The sequence below is a fragment of the Rhopilema esculentum genome, chromosome 6 (genome assembly GCF_057945365.1).
Source record: "Rhopilema esculentum isolate cy_ngs chromosome 6, ASM5794536v1, whole genome shotgun sequence".
Taxonomy (NCBI): Eukaryota; Metazoa; Cnidaria; class Scyphozoa; order Rhizostomeae; family Rhizostomatidae; genus Rhopilema; species Rhopilema esculentum.
Genome location: NC_142820.1, coordinates 5,927,315 through 5,948,236, shown reverse-complemented (window position 1 = coordinate 5,948,236; position 20,922 = coordinate 5,927,315). Strand labels below are relative to the sequence as shown.

Below are 20,922 nucleotides of genomic sequence, written 5' to 3'. Positions count from 1 at the left end.
GGAAAGTCCTGTGTAACAGATCGTATTTGAATCCGATTTAAGTGGCTTTAAACAAAAGTCCTCTCCTCTAGGATTCGTAAGTTTCATCTTTTCAAGCTCCTTGGACAAATCTTGAACTTTTAGATCCAATGCTGCTTTTTCTCTTTTCAGTTCCAACTCTTCTTTCAGGGAACCCACCAAAATATCTTTGCTTGCACAGGACTCACAAACATTGCTACCAACATCTGTTGGGTTACCACCATCGTCACATAGGACAGGATTTGACTCACAGCCGTCAGTTTTTTCACCAACATCTGGGACGTTTCTATATAGCTCTCTTCTTGGCATCTTAGCTGCTTTCTCATAACCCAAGTCTGAGGTCGGAATGGGATGCAAAGCTGTCGGTGCTCCTTCAACAAAATGTTTCGAGCAGACAGTATCGGAAAGTCCCGGTAGCGACTTCGTATTTCGCTTGGTGGTACGATTTATTGCACGAATCCACTCATCCCTAATGGCAGAAAACCTCAACTTACTTGGAAATGTGTGACAACGAAAGGGCTGTGGACAAGAGCATTCGCTGTGAGTGAATTCTGGATGAAATTCACATCTTTCCTTCTTCCATCTTTTAAGCTTGTAAGTACTGTTTGTGCATGCAACTACGACACAGTTCCCATTTACCATCTTTGTATAAAAACGGCCTACGCACAATACAAATTAAGAGCGAATTTGCGTAGCCTGCCAAAGCAAGGTACTTAAAAAAGCTTTTAAAAAAGTTTTTCCCTAAGATAACAGACTACGCACAGCAAATTTATTTGCTTGTTAACATGTTTTTAAATCGAGCAACCTGCACTGTACTGCACGTAACAACTTGCGGTAACTATGGCGGACAGAAATTTTTTTCACCCAATAGCTCGTGCCAGGCCCTGAGAAGAACGCGGCGCGGCTTATCGTGAAATGGCGTATTTCCCCTGCAACCTTGCTTACGCGTAGACACCCACTTTACCTTCTTTGGAATAATGGGATGGGTCTATGCGTTGGGCTAGCATTATTATCGCTGCAAATATTACTGTTTTAATTGTTTTCTGCAAATACAATGTTCCTTAATATTTGAGACCCACAAAAATCTATATTTCATGAACTCAAAAGAGTATTTGAAAAATGGTTCACACTAAAAAGTGCCCCGCGTACTCGCTTGCGCATCTCTTTTCAAAAATACCAAGGTTTCTCCTCATCCCCCCGCATGGGGCTTCTGTCCGCTAAGGATAGCCAAAGAGCCTTTTTGTGTGCGAAGAATTGAGTAGGTCGCGGGGGACGCATACATATACCTATATTTATATACATATAAATATATGTATATATATATACATATATAGAGACGCTTCTCCGTACCTTTTTTGCTATGCAAGGCATGCTCGTTTTCCTGTAATTAGGGTACCGATTTCTATTGCTTGCGGCCACGAAACTCAACGTCATTACGAAGTCAACAATGCAAAGAAGTATTGTATCATTGCCAGAAGGGAAGTTGGCACGGCTTTTTGCGAAAACAATCAATCCTTTGTGGCATAATGTGATTTAAGAAACGGATATAGTGGCAATAAAAGTTTTGATTGGTAAAAGTGTATTGCTATTGTCAATTTTGCCATTGTTTTCCTTCGCATATCAGAGCCCTGTGCTCCTACGAAGAAGATACCTCAGCACGTACTCTAGCGCTCCAACGTGATTAGAGCTGTGCACTTCGCGACTGAAAAGATCTTACAAATCGTGTCACCTAAACTAATACTTAGCAACGTAATAACACCACAATTTCCAATTGAAGCAATTTCAAATCCTAAAAGCAAGTAAGCAAAGAATTATCTTTGTCGCAACAAACAACTAAATTTCGCGGCTCAGCGTTTCTACCCTCAGATGCTGTAGGTGAAAGGTTCGAAGATCATCGCATCAGTTGATATTGAAAGCTTCATAACGGTTTCCATTCCAAAAAGCAACTCAAATATAGAGTATAACTACCCATGGGTGTAGCGGATGCTATGAAGCTACCTACAAATCATCAAAAGAGTACCGGCATTCTTCGTACACAGCGACAGGATACCTATGTTCTGAGAAGGGGGAGCTATGCTAAGCATGCGCAAGGTAATTAGCAAACCACTAGCAATTTTCTATACCTTTATCTTAGAACTTCTACATCTATTCTGTACCTTGGGTAAAAGGAAAACAAGTAATAAAGTTATTATCCCCTTATTGTTTATGAGGTAAATGAACAACTCCAAAAAAATACGGCTTAAAATTGGTCTTGTCCATTGGAATACCAGGTTGAAAACGCTGCATTTATAAGACACAGCGAACAGGATTAAAGCCTGATTTAAGCCTGATTTACACGAGACGAATTTTTTCGTGCGAAGCGAATTTTTCACCGCGAATGCGCGAAAAAGATGCGCAGAAGTAGAGATTAGAAGATTCGAAGCGTAATTTTTCGCCTTGTAAAATAAACCAATCAGAACAGCATTTGAAGACACCTGACTTCTGTTTTGGTTTAAGATGGCCTACGACTTCCGCATTCTTTTTCTCAAACACTCTCGCCTTTAAATCGTCATGAAATAGGTTGGTAATTATTCATTTCCTGTTCCTCGTAATTTACGAGTCGTAAACAATCAATGTAAGTGGATTCATATCAGATTATTATTCAAACATCGTCGACAGAGAAAACAGTTTCAATCTGCACATCAGTTTAAAAAAGGTGCAGTGTCTAATCAAGTTACAGTCATTTTAAGCTATGAAGCAATCAGATGTGATGTTGTGCCCTCTAGCACGAAGAGTAATGCATCCCACTACTCATTAACAATACCTACGGAAATGCGGAAATGATATGAGATTAATTGGATAGATATGACTGCCTCTGACTGCGAAGGAGAGCAAATGCGGCACTACAGTGAACTGGGTACCAGAGTCTCCATTATTAGTCGCAAAAAACTTTTTTCATCGAGGATTATCCACTCATCAGGGCCCATGCCACTGGGGAGGGGGGGGAGCGGGATGGCTGCGGTTGTATAAGGGGCAAGAAGCGTTGGCCCCCTACATTTTTAGCCTTGGCACCCCACTTTCAAATTCGTGGCGCGGGCCCTGCTCATACTTTGCCAACACAGCTGTCTACAATACTTTACCCCGGATTTATGCGACTCTGGTACCCAGGGTAAGGGACTAATGAAATGTTTCGAAAAGGTGATGGTTCGAGTTATCGGGGGCATTTTTATACGAGTGTATTGAGCAAGGGGAAAGCCATAACAAAGTTTTTTTGCTGTAAACCCTAGCTTTGCCTACATCACTAAGAGAGACCTTCTATCCATTAAAAAGGGTTGCATCCCTACCGCCCAAAAGAGATCCGTTGTTTATGAGCTTTCGTGTCAGTGTGATTCTGGCTACGTAGGGACGCACAGCCCAAAGATTGGGGGATACCATCCTATCCGATAGGATAAAACAACATGTTCCTTCCAACATAAGAAACAAAACCACCCCTTGAAGAGAACAGCCTCCTCGATCTTGTAGGTCTAAAAACACCGTTAAAACAAGCGATTCTGCTATCGGACAAGATCTTTTGATAAGTGTGCTTGCGTTATTCTGATTGGCCTATTTCAATCCACAACTGAGTATATAGTTTCCATCGTGTTCTTTCGGACCCTTATTCTGACGTTTTATACTTTGAAGAGTGTCAGACGAACCAGCTTTTAGTATGTTGTAAAATGTTTGCTTTTTCAAAGCTATTGTACAGTTAATAATTATTGTTGTTTTCAGGTAATAAAATCATAATATCTAAAGCGGATGAAAAATTTCTAGAAAATAGTCTATGAGTAGAATTAGAATACTGGCAGTATGCGCGTCGTGGTATTTCAGGCATGAAGTCAATGTAAAAGAAATGTAACACGCCGTAAGAAAGAGTCTGTTAGTTATTTATTCATTTGCGTATAGTTATTTTGCAGAAACAGTTAGTTATTTGCGTATATAAAAGGATTGACTGAAGATTTTGTCAAAAGCAAGTTTTTCCTTTTCTTTGAGGAGAACTAAAAAGCTATGTTTGCAGAGATAAAGCTGACTTACCTTCCAGAAGCTGTATAGTCGCAGTATGTTACTACGGATAAAATAGCAAAAGTTGTATATCTGAATCATTCAGGACCTGTGGGTTGATGAAATATTTGTTCTATGCATAACTTAAGAATTCAAACATACACACTAAAAAAACCATGACATGCACTTTATTTCGATGTAAAACGGGCTATGCTCGAAGCGTCGTTATTCCAAATTCGCTTATTTTCCTCTTAGATTTTCAAGGTATTTTAAATTTCTTGCATCAGTTTGGACAACGAAATGATCGGAGCAATTTCAAGAATAAAGGACATAAATGCATGTGCTTCAAGAGACCAGGGTCAAGATATCAAAACCGGTCGAGATACTCTGCTCTTTGATCAAAACTTATACAAGCTTGCAACAAAAATCACAAGTAACAAATATAACAATGAAACATTATTTAGTTTTCAGTTAACGTGAATTAGAAACTACAGTAAACTCCCGAGAACTCCACCTTTAAAGGGGCAATGAAATGGCTAGAGGTAACGAATTTTTGAGGTATCGGGGGCATTTTTTCTTGAATGCATGGAGCAAGTTGGATATAATATCAGTTCGACTAAGCGAATGTTTGAGTTATAGGAGGTTCAACTTATCGGGGAGTTATAAGGAGGTTCAACTGTGAAACATACCTGAGATAGGACCGTAGGGGCCACAAAACACAAGGTCTCTGCCAACACAGTTTCTATCGACGAAAGAAAAAAGTTTCTTGTTTGCATCTTCGCCATCCTGTGATTTAGAAGAAAAGCAATTTAAGCTAGTCTTATTTCTTCTTTCAGCAGCCATATGTTTAATCTTTTGCAATATTTCTTAGCAGAAAAGTTTTAAATGACCATACCAGTAGTCTGTCAAACCTGTAAGCACTGTCGCATGAAATAAATGGTTTCTATCTTACATTGAATTTAAATGCTTCGGCCAGTGGGCGGCCAGTTAATGATATCGTTAACCAATGACGAACCAGAACGTGCCTTTGATAATGCATACGTCATGAACAAATGACGTGACCGACATTTTTAGCTTGAACGTAGAAAGCATTTGAAGGAAAAGGTTTTCAAGCATGGCATCAAAAGTAATCGAACTTCAAGAATTTTTTACTTTTGACAACTTTGAAGAACACCATGAAATATCACCAAAAAACAAAATAAGTGTACTATTGTGTATTGTGGCAATCGAGTAAGATATGGCCAATGAAAGATCTGGTTTGCTAACGGAATACTATTATTACGAATTTGTTGATGAAAAACTGTGGAGTTAAATCGATGTCTAAATTTAAAGGCTGACTTTGGAATTAAAAACGACAGTCCTGAATCCCAATTTGCAATACAGAAGTCAGGGTTTAATGCAGAATTTAGATTCATGATGCAAAAATGCATTGCATCATATCAAATTCAATGCGCAGATATAATCAAACCGTTCATCCCATTATGTCATAATCCAGTCCAACACGCAAGGCAGAAAAGCAGAGTCAGAATTCGGAATGTTGATGCATTGTAGCCTGCGTGCAGACTTTACTGTTTTCAACTCAGCTCCTCTGTTTCCTCTTTCTACCTTTCCGTTGAGTTGAATTGAAAATTTATTGTTTGGATTCTGCACGCATGCTAATGCATTGCGGGGTGCGCAATATGATGCAATGCATGATGAAACTGAGCTCTGTATACAATCCTGAGTTTTTTCTTGCCGAATCAGTAAGTCGGGTTCTGCATTGCCATTTTCCATTCCAAATTTAACATTTAAATTTTGACATCGAAATAACTTCATAAACATAACAGCTAGAGACCAGAACACAAAGATTTGAAGGGGGAAAGAGCCTTTGCTTATGCGACAAAATAATTACAGGCTCTTTCCTCTCTTCAAATCTTTGTATTCTGGTCTCTAGTTGTTATGTTTATGAAGTTATTTCGATGTCAAAATTTAAAGGTATTTCACGCAGAGCCGCACTTCCCACAGGGCCCACCGGGCTCTGGCCTACAAATAATAAGGGGCCCCAAGAAATGGTCGGAAGATTCTTATGGATTCATAGGGCTTTTATGGTGTCATAGGGCTTACAGGACGTTGTTGATATCGAGTGAAATACAAAATATGAATTTTATCGCAAAATCAAAATCTTCAGTACTACCATCGTGAGAAATTTTTGGCGGAATTAAATCATTTGAAAATTACTTGATTTGTAGAATAAATTACAAAATTACAAATTACTTAATATGAACGTCGTTTCAAAATTAAGTTGCAAAGAGGTTTGTAGGATTTTTAAAACGAAGAGGTTTTAATTGTTTGTCCCATGTTCTCAGTTTGTTTCAAAATCCTAGCCCAGCCCCCTTGATATTGTCAGCCAAAAGCTAATTAATTGTGAAAAATATGGCACGCTATTTTAGATATGTTGAATATTTCAAGGTTACTACTCTTTGCTAATTTGAAGGACATGGGTCGCGAAAATTCTTTCAGTTCATCTACAGCGGCGTTGACAATTTTCAGCAAATTACATTACAATTCCTGTCGAACATTTGGCTTTCTGTTGCTATGCCAACTGTACTTGATCTAGAAACTCCATTATAAATTTCCTTTGTAGTTGTCATTGAATTTAAACGAATTTGAATATCCAGATAATTATCCAGTTTGATAAAGTTAAGCAAAATTACTCTTTTTAAAGAACAAAGCTTGCAAGAAAGCAACCTTAATAACAGTAGAGAATAATTGGAATAGTACTAGACGTATCGTATGTTTTCGTGCCTGGTATTTAGAAACCTTCAAAAACATCTAAGTACTAACATCAATAGTTATAACCAAAATCAGAGTACTTACACTGAGTTTAGCTTTTATCGTAACAAAATGCTTGTATTGGTCTTGAAAAATATTTTGTAGAATAAATTACAAAATTACAAATTACTTAATATGAACGTCGTTTCAAAATTAAGTTGCAAAGAGGTTTGTAGGATTTTTAAAACGAAGAGGTTTTAATTGTTTGTCCCATGTTCTCAGTTTGTTTCAAAATCCTAGCCCAGCCCCCTTGATATTGTCAGCCAAAAGCTAATTAATTGTGAAAAATATGGCACGCTATTTTAGATATGTTGAATATTTCAAGGTTACTACTCTTTGCTAATTTGAAGGACATGGGTCGCGAAAATTCTTTCAGTTCATCTACAGCGGCGTTGACAATTTTCAGCAAATTACATTACAATTCCTGTCGAACATTTGGCTTTCTGTTGCTATGCCAACTGTACTTGATCTAGAAACTCCATTATAAATTTCCTTTGTAGTTGTCATTGAATTTAAACGAATTTGAATATCCAGATAATTATCCAGTTTGATAAAGTTAAGCAAAATTACTCTTTTTAAAGAACAAAGCTTGCAAGAAAGCAACCTTAATAACAGTAGAGAATAATTGGAATAGTACTAGACGTATCGTATGTTTTCGTGCCTGGTATTTAGAAACCTTCAAAAACATCTAAGTACTAACATCAATAGTTATAACCAAAATCAGAGTACTTACACTGAGTTTAGCTTTTATCGTAACAAAATGCTTGTATTGGTCTTGAAAAATATTTTGGTACAATTTTTCAAATAGACCATGTGCTTTCTTTTTCAACAGTTTGTACCAGCTCTTAGGACCGATGACCACGCCCTCTGATCGTTACTGATAACACAGTATGTAAAGAAGTTAGGCAATAGAGGTTCTTCAAAATTAGAAAATTATTGAACTCAAGCTATCTATAAAGAAGCTCTGTCTGCTTTCTCGAACGGAAACTCAATGCAACGATGCGTCTCATTTATGGAACTGTTCCAGGCCCATTACTGTCTTACTTTATTTTAACAAGCAATTATAAACAGCAAAGCAGTCAACTGTATTATTGAGAGATGAAATCATAACGAAATGATTTTGACAGTGAAGCGTTGTTTGGGTTGTTGACTATCAATGTCACGAGGAGCTGCAATACCCACATACCTTAGTTTTAGTGCGAGATGGTTTCCTGAACCAATGAAGATATTGCAAAAGATTGTTTAGAGTCATTGTGTCTTTGCTCGGCCTGTTTTCCTCAATGAATGCTTCCTCGATGTTTTCTAGCGAATGTCGTCTAGTTACAACGAGTTACGCATCCAGTGTTCGCTTGCTACTGAAGAAGGGCTAAAAGAGCGCGCATTATTAATCAAGACTGAAAAGTGTTGAACAAATAAGCTCAAACACAGGGGTAGCAAAGCAATCCCAGTTGGAACTATTGAAAAATAAACATAGCTATCATGAAAAGATCGGTGGCTCATTTTAGTCCCAAAGGAAACTAAAACTGGACAAATTTAATGATTACACGAAGCATTGTTGTTAACGAAAGAAGCAGCTACTCAATTATAAAATGCTCCACTTGTTATGTTCAATCAAATGTCAAAGGTAACATCATACAATGCCACGGAAGTATGTAGGTTTCAATGCCTTCCTTTTGCGGTCGGGTGCATATTCTATTACCCTTGTTACCAGGGACACATGAATTGGAGCGTGGAAATAGGAGATGGGATTTAAATTTCCGCGCTCGAAATTATGTGGCTCTGTTAACAAGGCCAGCATATTTTGTCTCAACCCCCCCCCCCCCCCCATGTGGAAGCTTTACAAGCAATTTTAAGTGTATATAAGAAAGCTGTTGTTTGAAGTTTTAAAACTCGACAATATTTTCTTTAGGTATCGTCGTGTGGTTGTTATCTCTTCCGTTTTATTTAGTCTGTCGGAGAAAAAAAGGGTTGTTTGTGAAGTAAAGGTTTGCGAAGTGTTTGTGTTTATAAGTAACTGTCATTTCACCTAATTTCGTTTTTTATTTTTTTGCAGTGCAACTGTCAGCGCGATGTCAGTATTTCTTTCAAAGGTCTTCTTCAGATATCTGCTTAGACAATCAGTGTATCTTTTGCACAAGTCTAATTTGCCCAAATAATTCAAGAGTAATTCACTTGTTAATGTTTTCTATGCAAGTTAGTGTCGAAGTTAATGCTATAAAAGTTTTGAAAAGAAAGGATTTGCTGTACGCGGAAGATCTTTAATTCTTGGAATATTCATTTCCAGAAATCTTATGGCCTCTTCTTACGTGGCCCCTACACTATAATTCTTACATGTTTCAGAACGCCACACTGAAGCAAAATTTGTTACGTATTATTGTTCCATTTGTTATTATGGTCTAATGCCAGTTTGAATTGCCAAAACCATTACATTCAATAGAATGTGACTTGAAACGTTTAAAGTCGCTCTGACAGCGCTTAAAGACAGCCACATTGTCTTCTTAGTGAGAACAGTCAATTTGTAAAATCATAGCAACCTTCACCAAACTGAATATAAACATCAACAACGTTCATCTGCTGCCCCTATCCCCCTCTGTGCAGTCTTCAAAACTGAAGCGCAGAGGAGCATACTCGCTTAGCGCATCAGCCGGTGATACTGGATTCATCTGCTTTTCTCTGCATGTGACAGTGATAGAGACACCTTCAAACTCACTGTAATACGACAAGGACATGCCAACAAAGGAAAAAAGAGCCAACCATTCTGCTGTATTGCCAACAACATGAAACGCATATCCTCCATCTGCCGGCATCCACTGACTGATTGTGTGGTGGTGATTGTGCTTTGCAAACTGCTCGTACCCATAGGCAGAACCAGTGAAAAATATGATTGAGCAAAGAGTGATAGTTGTTGTCATTATCAGCCTTAAGTGGCAGATGCAACCAGAGTAAATTCCATATGGACGCATTAGATAGCCAAGAATGGTCTGAATCCAGAAATAAAAGCCTCCGAAGGTGAAAAGAAGAACAGCACCTGCATCGTGAACTGACACAAGAGCACGGTCCTAAAAAAGACAATACACCATTCTAAAACATCTAAATATGTGCCGTGTTGGCTTCTATGGCGTAAATTCCATCGGTGAAACATAGAATTGAAACAGCAAACATACAAAAAATGTTACCCAGACTTGTTACATTGCTTGGGACAGTAGTAAAAACGTTAAGGTCTAGTTCATACAGCGAAATATAAATGCAGCGAATTAAATTAAATTCAATTTGCTGGCAATGAAGCATTGAAGTGCTTAGAACTATTATGTGATGCCCTGAAGAGGTTTGGAACTGCTGCATAGGTGAAACTTTGGCACCACAAAAGTAACTTCGCATCGCAAGCTTATCAATAGTGTGCCAACTACAAATCACAAAGAAAAATTGTCTTTTTATTGCGTAAAATCAGAAGAAAAAAATTAGTTTCACTGTTAACAGACACGTCCACATCTGAAACTTCAATATTGTCTTCACACGAAAAGATTTTAGGAAGATACGGAATGCAGCCATCTTCAATCGTGAACGTATCGGCGCAATTTCCAAACGCTTGCGTACTCAGACAGAATCATTGAAATTACTCCTGTTTTGGTTGATTTTGAGTGATCTCATTGATTGATGGTTTAATTTGCTGCGCCCAAAATTCGCTGTGTGAATCCAAGGCTCAAGCGAATTTCGTGATTTGAAGAGTCGCTAAAAATTCAAAGTATCCATGTTGCTTTTTTGAAATTGGCCAACTGGATATCTTATTTCTTTGAACAAGGATCAGAAATTTTTGGTAAAAACTGGAAGCAAAGGCTTACGCTTGACAAGTAAAAGGAAAACGACCAAATGTAACATGCGTATTCAATCAATACGTTTCTACAACTAATATCCATATAGAATTTTCTTATGATGTTTCTTGCAAACCCAACAAAACCCTTCAAAAAGTTCAAACCCAACAAGGTCAAAAAGTTTGGAAGATCTATCATCGACAAGGATCAATTTTAACGTTTAATCTTTGAACTTTTTTCAAGATTAGTTTTACTTTCAAGTGAATCGAGGCTAGAGACTTTTCAACTACCCCATTGAATTAGTATTTATTTGTAGCAAAATTACCTTGGACCTACACATAAAAGACTTACAAAACAATTTAAAACTGTTAAAAAGAACGTAATGAAGTATGATGATGGCATTGGTTATTCAAAAACGGGGGAAACATGAAGTTACTAAAAGTACTGAATTACAAAGAAAATTAAACGCCAAAAAAGCTTACGGCACGAGAATGAAAATTGGAGACAACTATGGCACCAACGATGCTTATCACTGCGAAAACGACTCCAGTACGATTTAAGCGGACAAGAGTTTCTCTGATGTCCCTGCAATATTGTATCTGTAGATCACATTGATAGAAGCGGACGTATATGTTAAAGATGCCAGAAAAGACCGACAAATTCATGAGCATCGAAAAGATGTTAGCTTCTGGCTCTCTTGATCCGGTGTCACTTATTGCTGGAAGGAACGGATACAAATGATGACTGCTGACTGCCACGCTGTACCCAAGAATAGGGGCACTTAGGGTGAAAATACTCCATATTACTGGCAAAATTCCCAAGCCTACTGAAAAGGCCATTCCTTAGGAAGCTTGAATAGTTAGTTATTTTGATTTACATTTTGGAACATACACCTAAGCCGCAAGTTTCCGTTATGGCTCATCGTCTACTAGAATTTGATTCTAAAAAATTAATAACCTGCTCCTTTTTTGTATTTTTACAATTTGCATATAAGGAAAAAACATGTTTGAATTTTAAATGAAGCAGTCCCATTCATTTTGAACAGCGCGGTTCCATCGAGTCAAAGATAATGAACTGACAAGATGCCTGCCGGGGGATGTGCATATCTACGGATGAATGTCCCGGATGTGCATATCTACGGATGAATGTCCCGGATGTGCATATCTGTGCAAAATCAATGCATCACGATCTCAATCATAAATAATAAAGTTGGATTCTGTTCTTCAAACATGTTTAAAACATTGCATCGACAATTCTTTTACATTTGCCAATTAAATGCACAATCTAAAAAAGATCGTTCAACAGAGCAAGGGTCAATAAAAAACATGTTGATGCTGAAGCTGTCGCTAATTTTTTATCATTTACGGAACTTAATTTTAGAAAGAGTTAGTTTACTATTATACAATTCATTACTTCAATTAAAAGGCAAAGCAGCTTCATTTTACGCGTTTTTAAAGAGAAAGTCTCCAAGTCCGGCATCAGTGATTAGATGCAGTGATTCAACACAACTTAGACCATCTTAGTTTGATAACTGAGGGCCCCCTGTCCAAAAGAGGCCCTCAAAATTCACTCAAGTTCACCTCAATTTAAAACGCTTTTCGATTTATTCAACTGAAGATTCTACTAATCAACGAGAACAATTATCATTTATACATTTTGCTACTGTCTTTATGCCAAATGAATAACGCCTGAGATTCGTTGTCGTCGATTATTTCATTTTAAAAAGACAATTCAGTTTGGTCATTTATATTGCAATGATCTAAAATATTGACTAAGCCATGTTGGAAAAGTTTACATTAAAGCTGAGCTTTCCAGCCATTGCTTTCAATTATCATGCTAAATGCTAACACTAGACAAACACCCAGTTTTGAAGAACGTACGTAGATAGATAGATAGATAGATAGATAGATAGATAGATAGATAGATAGATAGATAGATAGATAGATAGATAGATAGATAGATAGATAGATAGATAGATAGATAGATAGATAGATAGATAGATAGATAGATAGATAGATAGATAGATAGATAGATAGATAGATAGATAGATAGATAGATAGATAGATAGATAGATAGATAGATAGATAGATAGATAGATAGATAGATAGATAGATAGATAGATAGATAGATAGATAGATAGATAGATAGATAGATAGATAGATAGATAGATAGATAGATAGATAGATAGATAGATAGATAGATAGATAGATAGATAGATAGATAGATAGATAGATAGATAGATAGATAGATAGATAGATAGATAGATAGATAGATAGATAGATAGATAGATAGATAGATAGATAGATAGATAGATAGATAGATAGATAGATAGATAGATAGATAGATAGATAGATAGATAGATAGATAGATAGATAGATAGATAGATAGATAGATAGATAGATAGATAGATAGATAGATAGATAGATAGATAGATAGATAGATAGATAGATAGATAGATAGATAGATAGATAGATAGATAGATAGATAGATAGATAGATAGATAGATAGATAGATAGATAGATAGGAAATTACTGATTAAGTTACCAAGACAGTGACCCCCTGATAACTATCAACACCTGCTTCAATGATCTAAGACAAAAGTCATATATCCACCAATCATCGTTTGGCTTGCATAAAGATAGTTCTGTATTAACTTTGAATCACATTTCAGCATGATCTCAAGATGGCAGAGCGATATAAAGTTCCTTCTCATTAATATTTTATTTTTCTTGTTCATCATCACAAAATCAGCTGTGTTGATAAAGTAAATCTCAATAAATACTCTGCAAGTTAAAACTTCGTTTAATTGGTTAACTTAAACGGTGGAAAATGCAATCGTCGCAGGACATTCTAATGTTCAAATTCAATCGATAATCTCTAAATTATGTTAGACTACGATGTTATGAAGGCAACGAACAATAACAAACAATAAAATGATCTTACTATGCGCACCACACCTACCCCGCCTCCGCCCCCCTTCATCTAAGGCAATGAAATGTGCCGGTAGTGTCGAGAAAAATCAAAACGATTCAACTTTTCCTAAGTCATTACGGTGCCGCAACCGTAATGGTTGCGGCTTCCGATGATATCGGGAGAGGTAGTTTCAATTTAAGTCGAATGGTTGCGGCATGCCGGGGAAAATGGCTCCGGCAATGGCTGCGGCAACCTTACGGCATTCCCTCACTCTCGGCTTTTCAGATATACACCTATTGATCGCCATTGATTTTTATCGCAAATGCGATTCTACTTGAAAACACATGAAAAAGAAAAGGCGAAACCTTTGATTACCAAGGCAAAGATGCTTCATAAAGACAGTAAAAATTAAAAATGCCTATGTCAACAAACTAATTTTTCTCTAACGTTCTTTTCTAGAGACGGTTTGGGTTCGTCACATTAACGGATGTACTTAAAAAAGTCTTCTTATATTCACAAAAATGATTTTATGAATGCATTAGAATAGTTTGCTTGCTACGTTTCCTCAATTTCTTGAACTGTACAAGCTTACAATAATCTTTAAAAGTCTTTACCTGTATATTTAGAATGGTTACAATAGAATTCTATAGAGCATCATCATTAATATTCAATGGCCTTTGGAATATTTAAGCACAAATCAAAAATCACATTTATAACTTAATTCGCTTTCATTTCTTGCTGGCTGGCAAAAATTATACAACTAGAAACTCAAATTACTGCAATGCTTCTGCAGAACACCTGTCTTCAGCAAAGTGTGCAATTCTGGTTATTTCTTTACTTCATCTCCTGACGCTGAGATTATAATTGGTTCAATTATTTTCGATGGACTCCAGGCAGATAGTATAATAGACGTAGAAGCCTGGGACACAGAGGGCACGTGGCCACATTTTGTAGAAGCAGAGGAAAAGTGCCGATTTGCAGCTCAAGGATGTGCCCCTCTTTTGCCTTCACGTGGCCTCCCCATGTAACGGTTGCGTTTATGTTTGGCAAGGAGAGAGACAAGATTAAACAGACGTCACTTCGCTTGAATGCTCATAGACCGATAAATTCAATAACTCTCAGCATAAGACATTTGTTAAAATGGAACTAACATATTTCATATCACGTGACTCGTTACACCCACATCATAGAGTAGCCTGCAAGCAAACCCTATGGTGCTGAAAGTTGAATTGAACCTAAATCGACGAAAACATAGCCAGATGAGGCCATACGCTGACCCAATCACACAACTGTAATTTGGTATTGATTCTAAACTATATGCATATCATCATCAGGCTTTTTGCCGCAATTTTCTCTTCCAAGTTGACGTCATCTAACTACAGACCATTGTTAAAAATGCCCATCTTAACATGAAAAATGTAAACAAGTTTTGACCTTGTCATGTTTAAATCAGCCTATACTATACAGAAATACTGAGATATCTCTAAAGATCGGCCTGGGATCGGTTACCACAGTTTTCACTACTTTGAATGCAGCTGAAAATTCCAGTGAAGTATACAGTCAAGCCTAAATTTCGAAAATGGCATACTTTCGCGCCTTGACCATTCAGTGGTCTTGACTGTCCAAACAAAAGGAAATTTTAGAACCAGAATGGGGGACCTAGGGATTTTGAAAGTTAGCAAACTTCCCAGAAAATTTTTTGACCCATTTTACTGATTCTGGGTGTTTAGAGATATTCTACGGTATTAGTCCAGTGGCGGAGCCACGGGGGGGGAATGGGCTAGTCCCCCCTCCCACTTTTTCAGAAAGTTGGTTCTTGAGATTCTTGCAAGCCTGATGAGAAACCGTCGGGGGGGGGGGGGGGGGGGGTATGTACGTTATCTAGATTGTCACATTTAAAAGATATTTCTTGGGAGACAAGAGGTGTTTCCTCCGGAAAAAAAGTTTCAAACAGGAAAAGAAGAGCATGGTCCAAAAGGGGGTGGTCCGTGACACACCTTTTGTCCCCCTACTTATCTCAGGCTGGTGCCGCCACTGGGTATTACTTTAGATTTAACTGTTAAAATGTCAATTTTATTTTTAAGACGTAATCCCGTCAGTGATATACAGTAGATATCCCTGCATCCCGTCTATAATTGCCTCCCGTCTATCATTGAATCCCATCTATCACTGCATTCCATCTACTATTATTGTATCACATCCATCATTGCATCCCATCTAACATTGTATCCCGTAAATTCGTTTCAAATCGAGGATTTTTTAATCAAGCCAAGGCTAAGAAAGCAAGATGGCGGCTCGCAAGATGTCAGGACTTTCTAAGACAGTTCGTGAATTGCGCATCCACCTTTGCCAAAGATCACCAAGCAGCCAAGGAGTGAGGTAGCTAGCCAAGACAGGCTTTCAAAATGTTTCTTTGCTTTTAGAAACCTAGGAAAATGTCAACAAATGTACCAGAGTAGCTAAATAATTTTGCCACGTCCAATTTTTGAGCTGATGAGTTCCTTTTGAATAAAAACGTTTGAGGCTTGTAACTATTTAAAAATTTTCTGATGAACATTTGGAATGAGTTTTTCTTATTACTGAGCAGTTAACTTGTTACACTATGAAACATGGCCTTGTGTCTTGCAGACAATAACACTTTGGTTTGTTGGTAATTTCTAGACAAAGTTCTGACAATTGCCAAACAGAACTGTAGGAAGGACATAAGCAGGGCCCACGCAACGGGGGGGCCAGGTTGACCCTCACTTTTTTGTGATACAAGTAGTTAAAAAGTTGCAGTAAAAGAGGTAAGAACCCTTGGCCCCCAACCTTTTTAGCTGTGACCCCACCACTTAGCCTGCGTGCAGACTCACAGGAGAGGATGATGAGAGGAAAGTAGAGTCTGTGCAACCGAGTGTGTTTTCTTGTTCTTGCAGTTCTGTAAAATCTGAGAACCACTTCTCATTGGTCCTTCAGAACCTATTGTTCCAGACATTGTTGTCTAGCTGGTGAATAACCTATTCCTATTGTTCCAGTGCTGGTGAATTGCTTATTCCCATCAGCTTCAATGAGCGATAGAGGCAAAGGGCTACTCTTTTCCTCGACTTTTTGGTGGCCATCTTCATACCTTTTTTGTAGCTTCTCGGCAAGTTCTTTGGCCTTAGCTTTAGCAGAATGCCTTTGACGTAACAAGGGAAGATAAATCTTGCAAACGCATCTGGGCTCGAATTTGCCCAAACTATGATCTTTCCAAATGATAGATCAAGTATATCTTGGGTGTTATAATTTTTGCCCTTAATCAAATTCCAGTCACTTTTTGTGGTCAATTCCAAAAGACAGATTGCACACTGTGGCTTAAATGTGGACGCCATGAATACTGTTTGTTTGATCGCTGTTGTTGCTATGTATCCATTTTTTTCTTCTTGATTGTCTGCCACGAGGCAGGTTCAGCATCATACCCGCCAACCATCACGATCTTCAGCTCTACGCTTGATTTCGCCATATGTTTCAGTTCTGCCAATGATCGAACAATGTCATTCTCTTCCTTCCTCTACTCCTTTTGCTTTTTATCTTCTCTTCATCCATAGAAATAGGAGAAGCGCTGAGTTGGCAGAACAAGAAAACATGCTCGGCTGCACAGACTCTACTTTCCTCTCATTTCTCTCCTCTGCCAGTCTGCGCGCAGGCTAGCCCTGATTAGCAATACATCGTTCAGCATAGTGGATAATGTAAGTTTAGATCAAAATCAGGTGGTGTTATGTTCCTCTAATTTCTTTCATTTTGGAGGCTTAAATTCATTTAAACTAAACAATTACGAGAGAAGCTGAAATTTTTTAAACAAAACAATGAAAAACATGAAACTGTATGGATAGCTTTTCAGGTAGCCAGTTTCTTATAAACAAATGAGGGTACATTAAAATTTTGATAAAGATCAGCAACATGTTTGATTTGTCTCTGGATACTACAAATCAAGTCAGTAGAGCTTTGAGTTTGACTTTAATTGTATTTCAAAACATTGTTATTGCATGTGATAATCAACAACAAAAATTCAAGAGAATAACTTATGAAAGTTTTGGGCATTTTCTATCTATTAACTACTTCCTTATCATGACATGGTAACAATACGATTAAAGGGCTTAACAGTTTCTGAATATGCTGCTAAATGTCTGAAATATTTAAGCTCTCAAATCTGCTGGTTTGGCGAATTACACTGATATCTCCTCCATCTTTCTCCAGTGAACAGCACCAAAATTTGGCATTCATTGAATCAAGAAAATTTTCTGCAAATGTTCATCCAGTAACAATTGATTACTGAAAAGGCTGAGAGTTTGGTTTGGTTTCATAAAATGATCCTGCTGACTGATTTAATTTCCTAACACAAAACATCTTAATTGATCAACTGAGGACTAACAAGGGCCCTTCGTGCTTTAACTTCTCCACATAGAGATATGCCTTTCAAGCTTAAAAATCCTGCCATTGTAATAAAAATCATGGGTTTCACACAAGTCATGGCTGCTTGACAATATGCTTGTGCTTGCAATTTACTTCCAGAGAACCACCTCCCATCTCATGGATCTATCCATAACAGCACATTCACAGGGCAATCGATTGCATTTCCCTATAGAGTACTGAAGTGTGATGTCATCAAAAATCAATTTTTAGAATTTCTTAAATTTGGCCACATAATCTGAAAGAACGGCATAAAATACATCTCAATATGCAAAATTAGCTAGATAGATATGTTCCAAATTGGGCGAGATATGGCCAATGAAAGATTTCAAGTTTGCTAACGAATTACTGTTATTCTGGCCTGGTTCATTAAGTTATGAACCAAGACCAAATTACAGAGGTGTGATGGGGCAAGAGCCTGTGCTTAAGTGGCCATATCTCAGCCAATTCGTAGTGCCTTTGACTGATTTTGCATAGTTAAGAATATTTCATGATGCTCTTTCAGGTTCCGGGATCAAAATTCAGCGGAGGGCTCTATACCCTTACTTTGATCCAAAGGCGAATGGTCTTGAACTATTACATTAGGATGATAGGGCTTTACTCTTGCAAAAATAAGAATTTCTCTGGAAATGGATGGTCATGCCCAGCATAACAAGTATGGTTGCTGGCTACACCAGTATCTTTTGGTACTTGTTACTTCTCCACCTAAACGAACTTCTGTTATAGATATTTCCAAATATATCTACCTGATTTTTAACCAAAGAATGGGATGTCTGCTAATGTCTTATGCCAAATGTTTCGCTGATTTATTTTTTCTTTTTTGTTCTGTTGTTAACTAACAGCTACTAATCTTTCCATATTTTATAAGAAGAACTGCAAATTGATAGTTAAGTAGCAGGAACTGCAAAATGAGGTTTTTGACAAAGTTCCAATAAAGGATTTGATTGAAAGTTGTCATTCAGTATCATGTTATTATCTTGGAATGTTTAATGAAATTTCAATTTGCTTTCAAACCTACAAAAACTCAGATGCTACTCCTTTTATTTTAGGGATTTTGTAGAACAGCATTACATTGGTATAAAAAATGCAAATCCAGACTTACCAGTTTTGATCAGAGAGTGTAGTGGAATTCAACCAAAGTTATTTGCACGATTTGGTAAGTATACTATGAGGCTCACTTTATAATTGTTGATATACCAATAAACTACAGTAGTTTTGACCCTATAGCTGTTTCAGCAGAAAGTGTTACTCATTTCACCTCTATTTTGTTGATTTGTAACAATATAGAAAAAACTCTGTGAAGGCTAAGGATGTCAGTAGTATTGAGCTAGGACAGATAAAAAAATGCTTGAATGCCATGATTTAATGAGAATTCATTGCAATTTGAAAAAGGTCTAAAGCAATAGGGAATGATCTGCTTAAATTTTCCCAGGAATTTTCAGACAATGCCTATTTGGGCAATGTTTTAGATACTTGATGATATAGCCATCCAGCAGTAGGTCTATGGGTTCCACATTGGCACCATGGCAGCACTTTCACCTTGCAACTGCTTTAGCATTCAACAAGGCTGTTCAATCCAAGTACACCCCTTCTCCTCACATCCAGCATATTCACCTGATTTTGCACTTTGTCACTTAAACCTCTCAAAATGTGTGAACCAGGTTTATTTGTGCTAATGACATAATTTGCACCTTCAGAGATGCCTTTTGGATTTAACAACAGAAAAACCTTTCAATTTTGTTCAAAAAGAGTATTTTGCAAGAGGTGAAAATTTGAATGCCATAAATTGTAGTTTTGGAATATCACAAAAATTATAAGTTGACCCTCAATTGACCACATTGTCATCATCATGTTGTCATAACCGGCAACTTTGAAACTATTCAGTCTGTAGATTTTATTATATTTAGTTTTTATAAGAATAGATATAAGAATTTATTTTGATGACTGTATTTAAAGATAAGATGGGTCTTTTGTTTAGCCAGAATTCTTGATTATCTTGATTAAACTTGCTGTCAACTGATAATCATAGGCACTTTAATCATTCTTCTATATATTACCCAATACAGTGTAGATAAAGCTGTACATTTTTTTATAAAAAGAGCTGGACAGTTATAATTTAAAACACCAAATTTTGTGCTTAATTTCATGATTAGGTGATGATTTGTTTGATGACTAATAGCAAATTTCTTCTATTTTAGATTTTGGCAAAGAGAGTAGTGTATATTTAACAGATAAATCAAGCAGTGAAGTTTTACAAGCTGTAGAACAAATTTCAAAGGAGCAAAAGTGATTAATGTGAGCATGTTGCTGTGTTTAGAGTGAAAGTTACAAATCACAAATGATATAAAGTTTCATTTTCTTTGCCCAGAACAATACTATTGATGCAAGTTATATGTTGCATGCTTGTATCTTTCTCCATAATTAATGACTTTGTAAATGATGAGAAATTGTTGACTGAATTTTATTAAACATCTGTGATGACTGTGTAACTCATTATTTCTATACCTATCTGTTGTTTCACATTAAGTATGTGTAACTTTCTAAAAAGAAAATTAAATCTTAGTAGTACTTTTTTTGCTTAAGTTTTGTATAGAGGCAAAAATTCTGGCCTTGCTAGGAGCAAAGAGCAGGTGCTTGACAAACTGAGCATCTCCAACCTTCTAGGCGCTTGATTGACCATCACCAAATATCAAATATACATTAACTTGGTTGGTTACATTTAATTTTCAGACATCATAAAGATATTAGGTGCTCAATCAACAAGCTCCTAGAACTTTATTGCATGTGTAGGTGCTTGATTAAGCTCATGCACTTCTCCTTGCAAGGCCTGCAGACATTGCTGCTGAAATTCAAACAAAAGAGTAATGCAGCAATATTGAAAGAAAATAATATGAGTCTTTTTTTCTACCAATTTTTTTCAATTAAA

At 37.0% G+C, this 20,922-nt stretch overlaps 3 protein-coding genes across 5 annotated transcripts in view; 1 reads left to right on the top strand and 2 right to left on the bottom strand.

Moving 5' to 3' along the window:
• The window catches only part of LOC135686607 (uncharacterized), a 31,700-nt gene extending 23,053 nt beyond the window's left edge, over nucleotides 1-8,647 (bottom strand). For all 3 annotated transcript variants that reach the window (XM_065202877.2, XM_065202878.2, XM_065202879.2), the window contains exons 1-3: nucleotides 8,033-8,647; nucleotides 4,725-4,821; nucleotides 4,069-4,099 (exon numbers count right to left, since the gene is read on the bottom strand). In XM_065202877.2, coding sequence (XP_065058949.2) covers nucleotides 4,069-4,099; nucleotides 4,725-4,821; nucleotides 8,033-8,098 — 194 coding nt within the window. In that variant the 5' untranslated portion in view covers nucleotides 8,099-8,647. The remainder of the gene's footprint in view (nucleotides 1-4,068; nucleotides 4,100-4,724; nucleotides 4,822-8,032) is intronic.
• A 49-nt stretch (nucleotides 8,648-8,696) lies between these two features.
• On the bottom strand, nucleotides 8,697-12,537 carry LOC135686611 (DNA damage-regulated autophagy modulator protein 2). Its single transcript, XM_065202882.2, has 2 exons — nucleotides 11,138-12,537; nucleotides 8,697-9,905 (listed from the first exon to the last, which is right to left on the bottom strand). The coding sequence occupies exons 1-2, from the start codon at nucleotides 11,492-11,494 to the stop codon at nucleotides 9,414-9,416; spliced, it is 849 nt and encodes a 282-aa protein (XP_065058954.1). The 5' UTR covers nucleotides 11,495-12,537; the 3' UTR covers nucleotides 8,697-9,413.
• A 3,253-nt stretch (nucleotides 12,538-15,790) lies between these two features.
• LOC135685888 (NADH dehydrogenase [ubiquinone] 1 alpha subcomplex subunit 2) lies at nucleotides 15,791-20,478 on the top strand. Its single transcript, XM_065201979.2, has 3 exons — nucleotides 15,791-15,947; nucleotides 19,046-19,152; nucleotides 20,195-20,478. Exons 1-3 carry the CDS (start codon nucleotides 15,856-15,858, stop codon nucleotides 20,284-20,286), a joined length of 291 nt encoding a protein of 96 aa, XP_065058051.1. The 5' UTR covers nucleotides 15,791-15,855; the 3' UTR covers nucleotides 20,287-20,478.
• The last annotated feature ends 444 nt before the right edge of the window (nucleotides 20,479-20,922 follow it).

What these genes read in the sequence shown, in the direction of transcription:
- LOC135686611 (XM_065202882.2), bottom strand. Translation starts at nt 11,494, where the DNA reads ATGGCCTTTTCAGTAGGCTTGGGAATTTTGCCAGTAATATGGAGTATT. An exon ending in CCAATTTTCATTCTCGTGCC is followed by an intron (nt 9,906 to 11,137) that starts GTAAGCTTTTTT and finishes TGTCTTTTTTAG; the next exon opens with GACCGTGCTCTTGTGTCAGT.
- LOC135685888 (XM_065201979.2), top strand. Translation starts at nt 15,856, where the DNA reads ATGGCGGCTCGCAAGATGTCAGGACTTTCTAAGACAGTTCGTGAATTG. An exon ending in CCAAGCAGCCAAGGAGTGAG is followed by an intron (nt 15,948 to 19,045) that starts GTAGCTAGCCAA and finishes CTTTTATTTTAG; the next exon opens with GGATTTTGTAGAACAGCATT. An exon ending in AAAGTTATTTGCACGATTTG is followed by an intron (nt 19,153 to 20,194) that starts GTAAGTATACTA and finishes CTTCTATTTTAG; the next exon opens with ATTTTGGCAAAGAGAGTAGT.